The 13657-nt window shown below is 40.7% G+C and overlaps 1 protein-coding gene across 1 annotated transcript in view; it reads left to right on the top strand.

Moving 5' to 3' along the window:
• Positions 1 to 13657, top strand: part of LOC126456638 (serpin B6-like) — a 221195-nt gene that overhangs the window by 174995 nt on the left and 32543 nt on the right. Inside the window, exon 6 of the mRNA XM_050092381.1 lies at positions 8811 to 9018. Coding sequence (XP_049948338.1) covers positions 8811 to 9018 — 208 coding nt within the window. The remainder of the gene's footprint in view (positions 1 to 8810; positions 9019 to 13657) is intronic.

Below are 13657 nucleotides of genomic sequence, written 5' to 3'. Positions count from 1 at the left end.
TAAAAATAAATGTTTTAAGTACAAAATTAATTACTCAAATACGAGTACTGTAACGCTAAATGTGCGTCTTGCTGTAAGATAATCTCTGTGGAAGTGTCGTAGTTATTGTCCTCCGAAAGCTAAGTTCTGCAGCAGCCAATGTACTTACCTCATGATAAACAAAAGTGAAATGCTTTGCGTATAGATATCTTAGTTATTACGCTTATTGCCGTGATGAACAAAGTACTGTGCTGTAACATATTGTTGTGCTACGAAAAGGCTGTCTCATTGTAGCTATACCACAAAAGTTATTACTAAAATATGTTTTACTTTCCAGAATAATTCAGAAAAACTGTGCAGATATAAAACAAAAACACTGCAAAAGCAACATTGTAAATTGTCACTCATTAGTAGCGTCGTGATAAAATCGTGTAGCTGTCACATAAACTAACCACTATGTCATCTGGTATCTCACTGAAAGTACTTTAAATCCAGAATGTATTTTCAAGTAAACCAAAATGTTGCATTAAAATCTCATTAGCAGTACCAGTATGTGTCCTAAGTATGTAAGACTGATAGTCGTTACGTAATCATGCAACTAACAAGCAAGAATGTACAAATACAACACTGTGTCGTCTGTTCACTATAACAATGCATTCGTAATTATTGTATAAATATGTTCCGTAGGTTCTAGACTGGATAGTTAATTTTAAAACATAGTTGCATGTGAAGATTCTAAGTGTGACAAAGAGTATTAGTAACATGAAGTGAAAAAATTTTGTAGCAGAGACTAAGATAAAAAGCAGATTATCTCTCAATAAATGGTTTTACATGTGAAATGTCGTGTAGCCCTTTGCTCTTCCTAGTACACAGAGTTTCAACTTTAACGCAATTATCATGTGGTATACGTCGCTAAAGAAAACTGGCATTTTTCTCAGGGTTAGCGTCTATGTTATTTTTCTCCCAGCCAGCCGGCGAACGTGGCTGCCTGCGGTGCAAGTCATTGTCTGTCTCTTTGTTGGCGCGCGTCGTTATTGGGATTAGGAGTCCTAACTTCTACAAATTCACCGTGACGAGAGGGCCCTGCCCTGTTTAAATCCCGCCAGTTCTGATGCAATTCAGGTCTGTCGTTACGATCACATCGTCTGTCGTCATGTCGGTAGTTCCTGTAGTTTCTTTCTTGTCGGTTAAGTGGTGGAGAATTTCTCCCTGAATCGTAACTGCGCGCTGGACCGTTGCTTCTAAAGTTATTCTGTCTCCTGTAATAATAATTATTTTGGTTCCCATATTGTCTGTTTCTCTGATTGTCTCTGTGATAGTCATTACTGCGGAGAGGTGATTTTTCCCTGTAGTTATTACTACTCTGCCAACGGTTGTCATACGGGTGGTGTCTGTTTTGGTTACGATTTGTGTTGTGAGAATAGCCTTGTCGCGTCCAGTTATTATTTCTTTCATCGTGGAATTGCGACGGATATGACCTGTAATTGTGGTGTTCCTGTTTCTGCTTTCCGCAATTGTCAGTGTCAATTTCTAATTCTTGTAAGAGTCCCTGAAAAGCTTCAATGTCGTCTTTGTAACGTCCTGCCAAAATAATATGTCGTAAATGTTCAGGCAATTTGATTAAGCAAATGCGGATGAGTTCTGAGGGGCTGTATGGGTTTGACAGGTACTGATTCTTATGCAACATGTCTTCAAAATATTTCACAAGACTGGAAACTTCAGATTGGTCGAAATGTTTCATCATTATGATGCCATGTTTTACTCGGTCTTGTGTGGCTTGAGACCAACATGCTGAGAGGAAGGCATGGTAAAATTCTCCTTCACTGTGGCAATCGTGAATGACCGATCGCATTCTTACAGCTGGTTCATTCTCCAAGTAGCCACACATAAATTCTAACCTGTGCTCCAATGACCAGTTGGGAGGAAAACAATGAGAGAATTGATGGAGCCACGCTTGTGGATGAATGTCGTTGGCAGAATTCTTAAACTTTTGAATTTACGTGTAGTAATGAACAGCTTATAGTCAAAATCATCGTGTCGGCGAGTAGCATATCGGTCATTGTTACGTCGTGTTGGCGGTTCCATCTCAAAATCCAATGCGCCTTGCCAATTTCTTTCATAATTTCCGAAGTGTCCTGTGTTATTATTTTGTGGCTGTTCCGTATTTCTATGTCCCTCTTCCCGTATTGGGGCGCGAGTGTCCTCTGAAATACGTAATTCTTGTATTACCTGTGTCAGCTGATCTTGTACTTCCCGGATTTCTCTTTTGTACTGTGTATTGATTTGATTTTGATTTTGTTTGAATTTTCTAATTTGTTCATACTCTTCTGTGTCAGTGAAGGCTACAGGTCTTGTGTCATTCAGATCATCATCTACCTTTGTAGATAAGTTAGTGACCTGATCCGAAAGTTCGGCTACTTTCTCCGATAGTGAACACATTTCCTCAGTGTGTTTTTCTGAACCAAGTTTCAGAGTGTCCATTTGTGTTGAAATCGAATCTACTGTGTCCTTCAAGATTTCCTGAGTTTTTGCAAGTTGCGTAACCGAATCAGTAGATGCAACTGAGTCAATTTTAGCCCACAAGGTCTCATGATTTTCATGAACAATGGTTTGCAGTTCTTTTATGGTTGCTTCGTGATTCTGTAAAGCATTTTCATGCCGCGAAAAAATAGGTTGAAAATGCTCACAAATTTGTGTTTTTACGTCACTACAGACTTTTTGACATTTCGATTCAATGTTATGTAACTCAGTAGTTAAATCTTCACGTGTTTGTTCAAGGTTGGTGTCTAACTTTTGAAGATTTTGTTCCATTGTGTCTAACTTTTTAAGATTTTGTTCTACTGTGTCTAACTTTTTGAGATTTTGTTCCACTGTGTCTAACTTTTTGAGATTTTGTTCCACTGTGTCTAACTGTTGCTGTGTTTGTCTCTGGTGTTGTTCCATTGTGTCTAACTTTTGAAGATTTTGTTCCATTGTGTCTAATTTTTGTAGCCTTTGTCCCATTTCTTGCATTAACTGTAATAACAATGCACTGGTGTCTGAAACATGTTCCTCAGTGCTTTTCGGCAGTGAAGTTGCACCGGCAACATTCACATTTTGACAAGCAGAAAATGTTTCTTGACTCATTTGAGAAAACGGTGAGAACCCTAAACCTGAGTCTACAGTATTTGCAATATTGAGTTCTGTCATTCCCAATTCCTGAGGCGAGCTGTTGCCAACCGATCGATCGATAATGCTTCCCTGTTCACTACCTGTTTCACTGTCTACACCATTATTTGACGCCCGCTCCATTTCCCTACGCACAGTTACCAAATTACTACTTTGAATGTCTGTTAATTCATTACACAGCGGTGCTGGTAACCTACACTCGTCGTCACTATTATTTCTCAGTTTACTTTGGAGCCTAGTGTTACGTTTTTCACACGCCATTATTGTCACAATATTTCACATGATAACACAGAAAAGCACAATTTGAAGAGCAAAAGTAAGAGAACACATTAACATAGCACTGAAAATAATATCTCGTTAATTGCAAGCGCAGCAGCGAAATACTTGGTGCAAATCTACATGCATGCCACAACTGTTTTACTGTACAACAATGAAAGGCTGCAACTATAAAGGAGATTCTCTCTACAATTACACGCTAGCAATAAACAATAGCTACACTAATTACACAAACTACAAGAAAAAAAATCAGAAGATTCCATTTAGGTATCCTGGCAGGGTCGCCATATGAAACGTCCCCTTTGAACAATTTATACATGACTGTGCTTAAACTGACACACAATATTTTTAGCGCAATGCAATCTGACTTTCAATAATACCTACAAAAGAATGGCCCTGACTAACATTAACCTATACGTTTCACAAATCACTTACCTCACAAAAATCTTGGTTACTCGAACTACTGCAATATAGCAAGGACCACTACTGCCAGCTAAATAAAAGATTCAAACTATGGAAGGCACTAACTACTGATAGGGATAGTTAGCAAATGAAAGATATTAATACAGAACAAACAATGTATTTACCTTAATATCATCAAAAGTCATAATATATATAGGAGTTCATAACATCCATTCTTACAAATATCAAAACTCCGCCATTTCTCTCTCCACATCCACCACTGCTGGCGGCTCACCTCCAACTGCGCAACGCTACGCGCTGTTCACATCCAGCTGCCCAACACTACAATGGCAGACAACAATGCAAACTAGCCGCAGACTGCACACAGCACAGCCAGTTATTTTCATACAGAGCGCTACGTGGCGTTACCAATAAGAAAACCTAAACAGCCTACTTACAAATGTTCCTTTAAATTATCTATGCATTGTGATTACTGTGTCCATTAAGTACCGAGAACACATTAATTTGCTTGCTGTCAGTAAAACTTAGACAGAAAATATAAATCAGGCTTCTACTATCCACACAAGCTGGAACCAATATTTACTGAAATCAAATGATATCATCAAAATAAAGTTTGTAAGTCATTATTCTTCTCACAAGGGAGCCTTCCCATCGCACCCCCCTCAGATTTAGTTATAAGTTGGCACAGTGGATAGGCCTTGAAAACCTGAACACAGATCAACCGAGAAAACAGGAAGAAGTTGTCTGGAACTATGAAAAAACGAAGCAAAATATACAAACTGAGTAGCCCATGCGGAAGATAGACATCATCATGGACAGTGTGAGCTCAGGAGGGCCGTGTTCCCTTGGTTAGCGTGAGCAGCTGTGGAACGAAAGGTCCTAGGTTCAGGTCTTCCCTCGAGTGAAAAGTTTAATTTTTTATTTTCAGACAATTATTATCTGCCCGTCATCACTTTTTTGGGATTGATTATCACATCCACAAGAAAGCCTAAATCAGGCAAGGTAGAAGAATCTTTTTACCCATTCGCCAAGTGTACAAGTTAGGTGGGTCGACAACATATTCCTGTCATGTGACGCACATGCCGTCACCAGTGTCGTATAGAATATATCAGACGTGTTTTCCTGTGGAGGAATCGGTTGACCTATGACCTTGCGATCAAATGTTTTCGGTTCCCATTGGAGAGGCACGTACTTTCGTCTACTAATCGCACGGTTTTGCGGTGCGGTCGCAAAACACAGACACTAAACTTATTACAGTGAACAGAGACGTCAATGAACGAACGGACAGATCATAACTTTGCGAAAATAATCAAAGTAAACTTTTCACTCCAGGGCAGTCTTGAACCATGGACCTCTCGTTCCGCAGCTGCTCACGCTAACCAAGGGAACACGGCCCTCCTGAGCTCACACTGTCCATGATGCTGCCTATCTTCCGCATGGACTACTCAGTTTGTATATTTTGCTTATTTTTTTCATAGTTCCACACAACTTCTTCCTGTTTTCTCGATTGATCTGTGTTCAGTTTTTCAAGGCTTATCCACTGTGCTAACTAATAACTAAATCTGAGAGGGCTGCGATGGGGAGGTTCCTTTGTCAGAACTGTTCATACAATCAACAATAAAATCAGAAATCTCAACAGATAATTTATGTCTAACAGTTCAGCCTCTTATGCAGATTCCTGATAAACAATTCTTTTCCCAGCAGCGGATTAGTTAAAAACGAATTTATTTCAGTTCTGCAGATCGGCGAATTTGACTTATTTCCATTTATTTCAAATTCGTACTGCGTTTGTATATGTGGTAATGATTTACCCTTCAGGTATTTACTGTAAAAGGCAAAGACGCTGATTTAGGACTAAATATATAAAAACTTTTATATATAAAGCTTTTTTACACGCAAGGTGTCCCATTTATCTTGACCACCCTAAATAACTGTTTGTCTAGATGCAAATTACAAAATGTTTCAAGCAAATGTTCTTTAGCCGTCAGGGGAACATCAATCAGCGTGACTGCCTTCGTTGTAGCTTTGTTTTTCTACAAAGATATGAACAGCGGTATGACTTTTTTAAATGGACCCTGTATTTTTTATTCGGTAATTCATTTCCTTTCCTAAAGACCTATTTAAAAATGTATCACAGTGTACCATTCACTGAAACACAACGTTATTAATTATATAACACAACACTGAGTTTGAACCCTGGATCACAAACTCGTCCACTTGCTGGAGTTGTCAGAAAACAAATGAAAACAAGTAAAAACATAACACAAAATTGACTTTGACTCTCCTGTACCACTGCCCAGGAGTAGAACATTCAAAGGCGCTCAAAGTGGTGACCCTGAACACCGATACACTGGTGCACTCGTTGCATGAAAGAATTATTTACTGCTTCCAGTGTTGGCTGCTGAAGAGAATTACAAGCAAGCACGATACATTCCTGCATGTCCTCTGGAGTTGTTGGAATATCGCGATAGGCAAAGTCTTTAATGCATCCCCAAAGAAAAAAGTCCAGAGGATTTAAATCAGGAGACCTAGCAGGCCAAGTAACTGTTCCGCCTCGACCAATCCATCTGACAGGATACTTTCGGTTCAGAACACGCATGGTATTATGTTCTGGACAGCCATCGTCTTGATACCACATAAGCATTCTGGCTCTTAGCGGCACTTCATCCAGAAGAGGAGGAAGAATTCGTCTGAGGAAGATGGCATACGCTGTGCCGTTTAGACTACCATTGATGAAATAAGGGCCAATAATTGTAGTACCAAGCATCCCACACCAGACGTTAACCCTCCACTGACGCTGATGTTCCACCCGTCTAAGCCATCGTGGGTTGTCGCTGTACCAATAATGCATGTTCCTTGTATTTACCTGTTATTTGTTTGAGAACATTGGAGAAGAATTCTGCTTGGCGAGGATTTGCTGCTGTGCCCACTGACAGAACTGTACAAGATTCTGGAAATCATTCCCACGAAATTCTTGATGTAGGTGTGCATGGTAAGGATGGAACTGGTGACGCGTAAGAATACGATGTACTCTGGTTTTCGGAATGCCAATCTCGTGTTCAAACGGTCGAATGCTCACATGTGGATTCATAGCAACGTAAGCGAGAACAGTAAATTCGGCAGCTTCATCTGTGCGAGTGCTACGACGATTGCGTTGTCGTGGGTTGAAACTTCCCGTTTCCTAAATCGTCGCAACAAGGCAAAAAAACATCCGTCGGGGAGGTGGGTTCTTGTCAGGATATCGCTCTCTGTACAGTTCCGCTGCCTGCGTAGCATTTCGCCCACCTTCTATAACAATAAAAGAAACATTATGTCGATGCAGTTTTTAGGAAGGACAGCCTTTACTGTTTGCCTACTTTACATCATACTATTTAAAAGGACTAAACTACTGTACTAAATGTACCTGTACATAAGAAAATAGTATTGCAATTACTGTCGTGCTAACTTACATTTCCCTTAGATGAATAGCATTTCTACCTTCTTTTCGTTGGTGTACATTCTACTCACACACACCTTCAACTGACGGTGGCTGACGGAATGACGGGCGTGCATTCTACTTAGGTATACATTTGTCCTATGTCAGCTTCAGCACTGTTGATGTGTTCCATTACCCCCAGTACCTGCACTAAGCATTGGGTGCGTCAACGTCAATGTTGTGTTATGTAGTTAATAACGTTGTGTTTCAGTGAATGGTACACTGAGATACATTTTTGAATAGGTCTTTAGGAGAGGAAATGAATTACCGAGTAAAAAATAAAGGGTGCCATTTAAGAGTCATACCGCTGTTCATATCTTTGCAAAAAACAAAGCTACAACGAAGGCAATCATGCTGATTGATGTCCCCCATGACGTCTAAAGAACGTTTACTTGAACATTTTATAATTTGCATGTGGACAAACAGTTATTTAGGGTGGTCAAAATAAATGGGACACCCTGTATAAAACTTTTTTATGTAGAACTCTGTGACTACGAGATTTGTCCATTCTTATGTTTCCAGTTCGCTTACCTCTTGAAATAATTCAGGCATATGCACTCAAAGACAAAAAGACGCATCACGAAGGAATTTATCCGAATGTGACCTACATTGGTGATGTGAGGTACATGTGCAGACAAACAAATAATTACAATAGTGTGATTTACTCAGGAGAAAGAGCTTCACAAATTGAGCAAGTCAAGAACCCGATGGACTATCTCTCGCCCTTACGCAAGGCGTCGACTAATAGAGTTGTTGGACATCCTCTTGAGGGGTATCGTGTCCAATTATGTTCAACTGGCGCATTAGATCGTCCAAAAAGTCGCCGGATCTCTCCACAATTGAGAACGTTTGAAGCATTATGGGCAGCGCCATCCAACCGACTCGGGATATTGACAGTGTAACGCGCTAGTTGAACAGAATTTGACGCCATATCCCTCAGGAGGACATCCGACAGTTCTGTCATTGAAAAGTTCAAATGGGCCAAATGGATCTGAGCACTGTGGGATTTAGCATCTGAGGTCATCAGTTCCCTAGAACTTAGAACTACTTAAACCTAACCAACCTAAGGACAACACACACATCCATGCCCGAGGCAGGATTCGAACCTGCGCGGTTCCGGACTAAGCGCCTAGAACCGCTCGGCCACCGCGGCCGGCATTATCAAGTCGAATAGCTGTTTGCATTACGGCCAAAGGTGGACCAACGTGTTACTGACTTGCTCAATTTGTGAAGCCCTTTTTGTTGAATAAATCATCCAATTCTTCTGAAATTGTAATCGTGTGTTTGGCTGCACATGTGCATCACATGTGCCGATTTCCCTCCCATTCGGATAATTCCTTCGTGGTGCGTCTCTCCCTCTCTCCCTCTCCCTCTCCTAGAGTGCAAATGTTCAAATGAATTCAGAAAAGAGGCCTCTGTAATTGATTTGCAGTTAAACTCGTCTCTCACTGGAAGAACAAAATATTAATCACCTTTTTGTTTCTTTCAGGGGTACGATGAAGTATCGCTTCAGATCGCTAACGAAATTTTCTTGAAACGCGGTTTTAAAATAAAAAACGAATTCAAACATGCGGCTACTGCATTCAACTCGGGAGCCGAGGAACTGGACTTCAATCGACCTGAAGAGTCAAGAGCGCAAATTAATGGATGGATAGAAGAGAAAACTCAAAGGAAGATAAAAAATTTAATAAAGCCAGGTAAACTCAAGGTACTTGATGTGCATAGAGCTTGCAGGATCACAAAGTACCATAATCAAGTTTAGAAAGGCACTCATACCTAGTTACAGAGATTGCGGAATAATACGAGCTGTACCATGCAGCCACAGTTAAAGTACGTGTTGACAATGATTTCTAGGTGCCTCAACGCATGCGTGTATGCACAGTTGTGTTCCCACATGTTGAATGGGCTTTTCAGACACGATAGTTTTGAGGTGGCCCCATAACCAGAACTCGAACGCTCTGAGATCCGGTGAACGAGCAGGCCATGCAACTGGACCCCCTCGTCCGATGCATCTACCAGGGAAAGGCACGATTGAGATGCGCCCGGCCGTTAATGGCGAAGTGGGCTGGAGCACCATCATGTAGCAGCAACAAAACCCTTCGAATCGTAAATGGCACTTCCGCCAGCAGGGGAGGGAAAGTCATCTGCAAGAAACGCCGATAGTTGAGGCCTGTTAGGCGACGTCGAAGGAAGACTGGTTCCAAAAAACCGGTCACCAATTATCACGCCCCACACATTCGAGCTGCACCGATACTAATGATTCGTTGTCAGCATACCATGGAGGTTCTGCATACTATCCCACAGATGACTGTTATGAAAGTTGAAGATACCACTCCGCGTAAAGGTGGCCTCATCTGTGAATCAGATGGATGACACAGAATCCCGGAATCGTAGTTGCCTGGTGAAAAAACAAGAAACCAGTGACAAAACTGCTTCCGGTGTGGAAAGTCTGTCGCTATTGAGCCCTGCACACGCTGTAAGTGATAAGGATGGTAACAGTTGTTATGGAGAATGTTCCACATGGTCGTCTGGCTTACCCTGTACCGGCGGGCCAACTGCCCGGTACTGACACGGCGGTCGCCTTACACAGTGTTAATCACATTTTCCTCCGAGACTGGTGTCAGAAAATTTCGGGAACGTTCTTCATGATTTCCTGCTTCCTGAAACGGTCCTGTCTCAGACAAACAGCGAAACACTGTTGCAAAAATTGAATGCTGTGGTTGTTGTCGGCGAGGATACAACCATGCTGCGCGCCGTCCGTTGCCATTTGATTTTCCATTGTTGTGTACATAGTTCCGCGTAGTCGGCGCGTACACAACTTTCCCACTAGAGCGCGCCCCGCTAAGCACAACAGCGCAGGCACAGCACTCGTCCGTCTCCGCACTACGAGATGGCGCTGCCATAGAGACAGACCAAATTCTGCTTCCGCCGATCCGCGTATTAATATGTAACACAGCCAATGAGATTGCTGCTAACGTAAAACCTTTCCTCCCCGCGGATCACACTCGCGCAGTGATACCTGAACGTGCAAGGTATTATAACGAGCGTACAGACCTCCGATTAGTCAGTCTGCATTTGTCTGCACCAGTCTGCATTAGTCTATAGTCAAGTTTCAGTCTGCACCTAATAAGATTATCATATTCCTGTACATAGCCATGAAGATAAATGAATAGACACTTTGTCAAGTATCAGAGATATGTGAGAATAAGTTAACGTACCAAGACCAAAGGAACTTCAGATTGTCAATTGTAAATAGCATCCAGAATCAAGTTAAGTAAGGTTTATGATTTTATTATTTTAATAAATGTGTGTGAAAATTAATCAGGTTCTGTTTAAAGTTGGTCACCGTCAATCTGCTACTCTAAGCGTGCAAGTGGCATTTCTATCGTCTGACCTAACGGCAGAAGATAAACATGCCACGATAAGACCAAGAGACATATTGCTGACACTCGCCTACTTCATTAGAGCGACAAGTCAAATAATCTGATGGTGTATGTACCGAAGGTCTTACAGTACGCACACCAAATCCATAAATAAACACCTTCTCGACAAGCTCTCGATTCGAATACGGAACCATTGTGTACAACGCTGAGTCAGCAAGAGAAGTGAACCGTACACAACATTAACAATTACTAAGGCGGGAGAGGGTGCTGGGGCATGACGTATGAGGAACAATACCACTGTCAAAGAGGAAACCACGCATGCTGTAACTGTGGCTGCATGGTACAGCCCGTATTAAACCGCAGTCTCTGTAATAATGTATGACTGAATAAATGGCATCTAGCATGGAAACGATGCATTTCCGGACATACGTTCATTAGACATTTTTCGTCCCGTATCCTCTCACCGATCGATTCCCAGAGTTTGTACACGGTGGAAAAAATCACCTTGTATACTCACAAAAGTAACTTATTCGTTGATAGTGGAATAAAAGAGCAAATAAGGAGATAAGTGTAATAGAGCAAAGCGGAATCACGGTTGACTGTCAAAGTAATTTCTGTCCTGTGAAAGGAGTAATTATAATGCTGCACTAAATTCAAAAGACAAGTTTCTTCCGTGGTACAGAGTTTTTCGAGTGAAGTAGTATCACTTTTTTCCTCGTAGCTCAGACTGAATTTGAATTTTTCTGTTATACCTTACATCATTGTAATAATTATATTCGTTCTTTATTCATTGTACCATTTTTGGTTAGTCACTGCCGCCTCTTCCCTTGAGCATTTGCATTTGATTCTGCCTTCTATCACGTGAGTTCCATTAAGAAGACAGTAGTAGGTTATCTCTATAGACCATTATATTAACATAAATACTCAACAAACAGTTTGAGGGGAATGTACTAACGGTACCACCATGTCCACCCTTTGAAACTTCTTTATTAAAACTCTTTTCTGCTTCTATTGCTGAATGAAATGCGAAGTTGAAACTTCTGTGTTATTTAATTCTGAAACAGCTGAGTAAAACTGAACGTACTGAGCCTACTTTCTCTTTACTTTTTCTTATCATGTCAGCACTGACCCAGACCCACAATATTCTAGCGCAACGCAATAAGACTGCTAAAAAAAAAAAAAACTGACTTCAAATAATTAATTCAAAAGAATGGCCCTGACTAAAAAGAAATCGTAACATTTCATTAAGCACTCACCTCACAAAAACCTTCATTACGCGAACTACTGCAATACAGCGAGCGTCAATAGTACCAGCTAAATAAAAGATTCTAACTACTAATGACGCTAACTACTAATAGGCATGTGGTTAGCAAAGGAAAGATTTTGTAGCAAACGAAATAATGTATTTTTTACCTTAATAATGTGACATACAGTTCAGACACGAATATAAATCGTCATTGAAATCTATTACAAAGGTATATAAATCATGAATAATATTCAATCTGCAAGTTGAACATGCACAGATCGTTAGCCTACGCTGACACTTCCTCCATCAATGCTAACTTCTCACATTTAACATCCATCACTGCTAGCTGTTCACCTCCAACTGCCCAACAGTACTTCCCTCACTACTGGCGACTGACTTCCGAGTCCAACCAGCCACAGAGTCTCTTACAAAGAAAGCGCAGTCAGAGATCCAATGCAAAGCGCTACACAGCGCTGCCAATACAGAAGCAGCCCACTTACACCTTTTCTTACTCTCACACTTTCCTTATTCGTTCGGCACCTTTTCGTTCGTCCTACTCAGCTCACTACAGTGCACTCGACTTGTGAGTGGGCCCAATCAGTAAGACACGTTTCCTTATAGGTAATAATTCTGAGTCCATCTAATTACATTTCTTTGTCAAGATGGGATTTAATTGTTGAATAATGAATATTTCATTGCTGCTACGTCCAGTAGCCTCGATTAAACCAGTCGGCAGCAGTTGACATACTTTAGAAACAGAATAGCCTACTTATGTGGAAGACAGTAGAAGGAAAACGTAGTATCCACAATAACAAATTTTCCATTATTTGAGCAAAACATAGATCACTCATTCAGCTTGGCATTACGCGGTGAAACTATTAACCTCGTGGATATTCGTAGCGAAATCGGAGAAAGATGAATCTGTTTGTCACATGTCACCTAAGTTTATCACGTGCGCCTTCACTGTCTTCACTCACTAATTTGATAATCAAAAGGAACTAAATTTGAATTTCCTTGTCCGCAATGCGTGAATGTCACACACTAATTGTAAGACACATTGGCAGTATCGAGAGACCAGCTCACAACTCTGAATATTGACAAAAATTGTCATTTGAAACAAGAAGTTTCATATAAACATATGCTCTGTAAAAAAATTTCCTGAAGTAATAGTTGTAGAGATTTAGTATTGTAATCTAATAATTTTATTTTCTTAAGTAATTTTAAGTGACAGTTCACATTATTTGGCAGTCTACGAATTTTCTAAAATTCACAATAGATGTAAAAAAAGTGCAGAACACATTTTCGACCATGCACAACATGTTTTCAGCACCTCATGAAGGATTTAAACAGGTTGCAATACATCCACGACTCTCTTACTCATGGATAATGTTTTTCTCACATAGATCGAGATTAGGAAAAGAACAGATCGTCAAGCGGCGAGGAAGTCAGTCAATGAAGACCGAAAAACGCCGATCACAGGAAAACGTGTAGTTAAAATTTTTTGTACAGTCCTAGGAGAGAGTACCGAGAAAAAACATACTAAACATACTGACCGCTAGTGTGTGTGTGTGTGTGTCTATGTATGTGTGTGGGTGTGGGGGAGGGTTCACTTTTTGTTTCTCTTGAATGAAACGAAAGCCTTGGCTTCTTGCGACAATGTTTCACAGTACTTCATTAAATTAAATTGCCTAGAAGGAAAGCCCTATT

The sequence above is a fragment of the Schistocerca serialis genome, chromosome 2 (genome assembly GCF_023864345.2).
Source record: "Schistocerca serialis cubense isolate TAMUIC-IGC-003099 chromosome 2, iqSchSeri2.2, whole genome shotgun sequence".
Classification (NCBI taxonomy): Eukaryota; Metazoa; Arthropoda; class Insecta; order Orthoptera; family Acrididae; genus Schistocerca; species Schistocerca serialis.
Note: the sequence above shows the minus strand (reverse complement) of the source record. Positions and strands in the feature narration are given on the sequence as shown.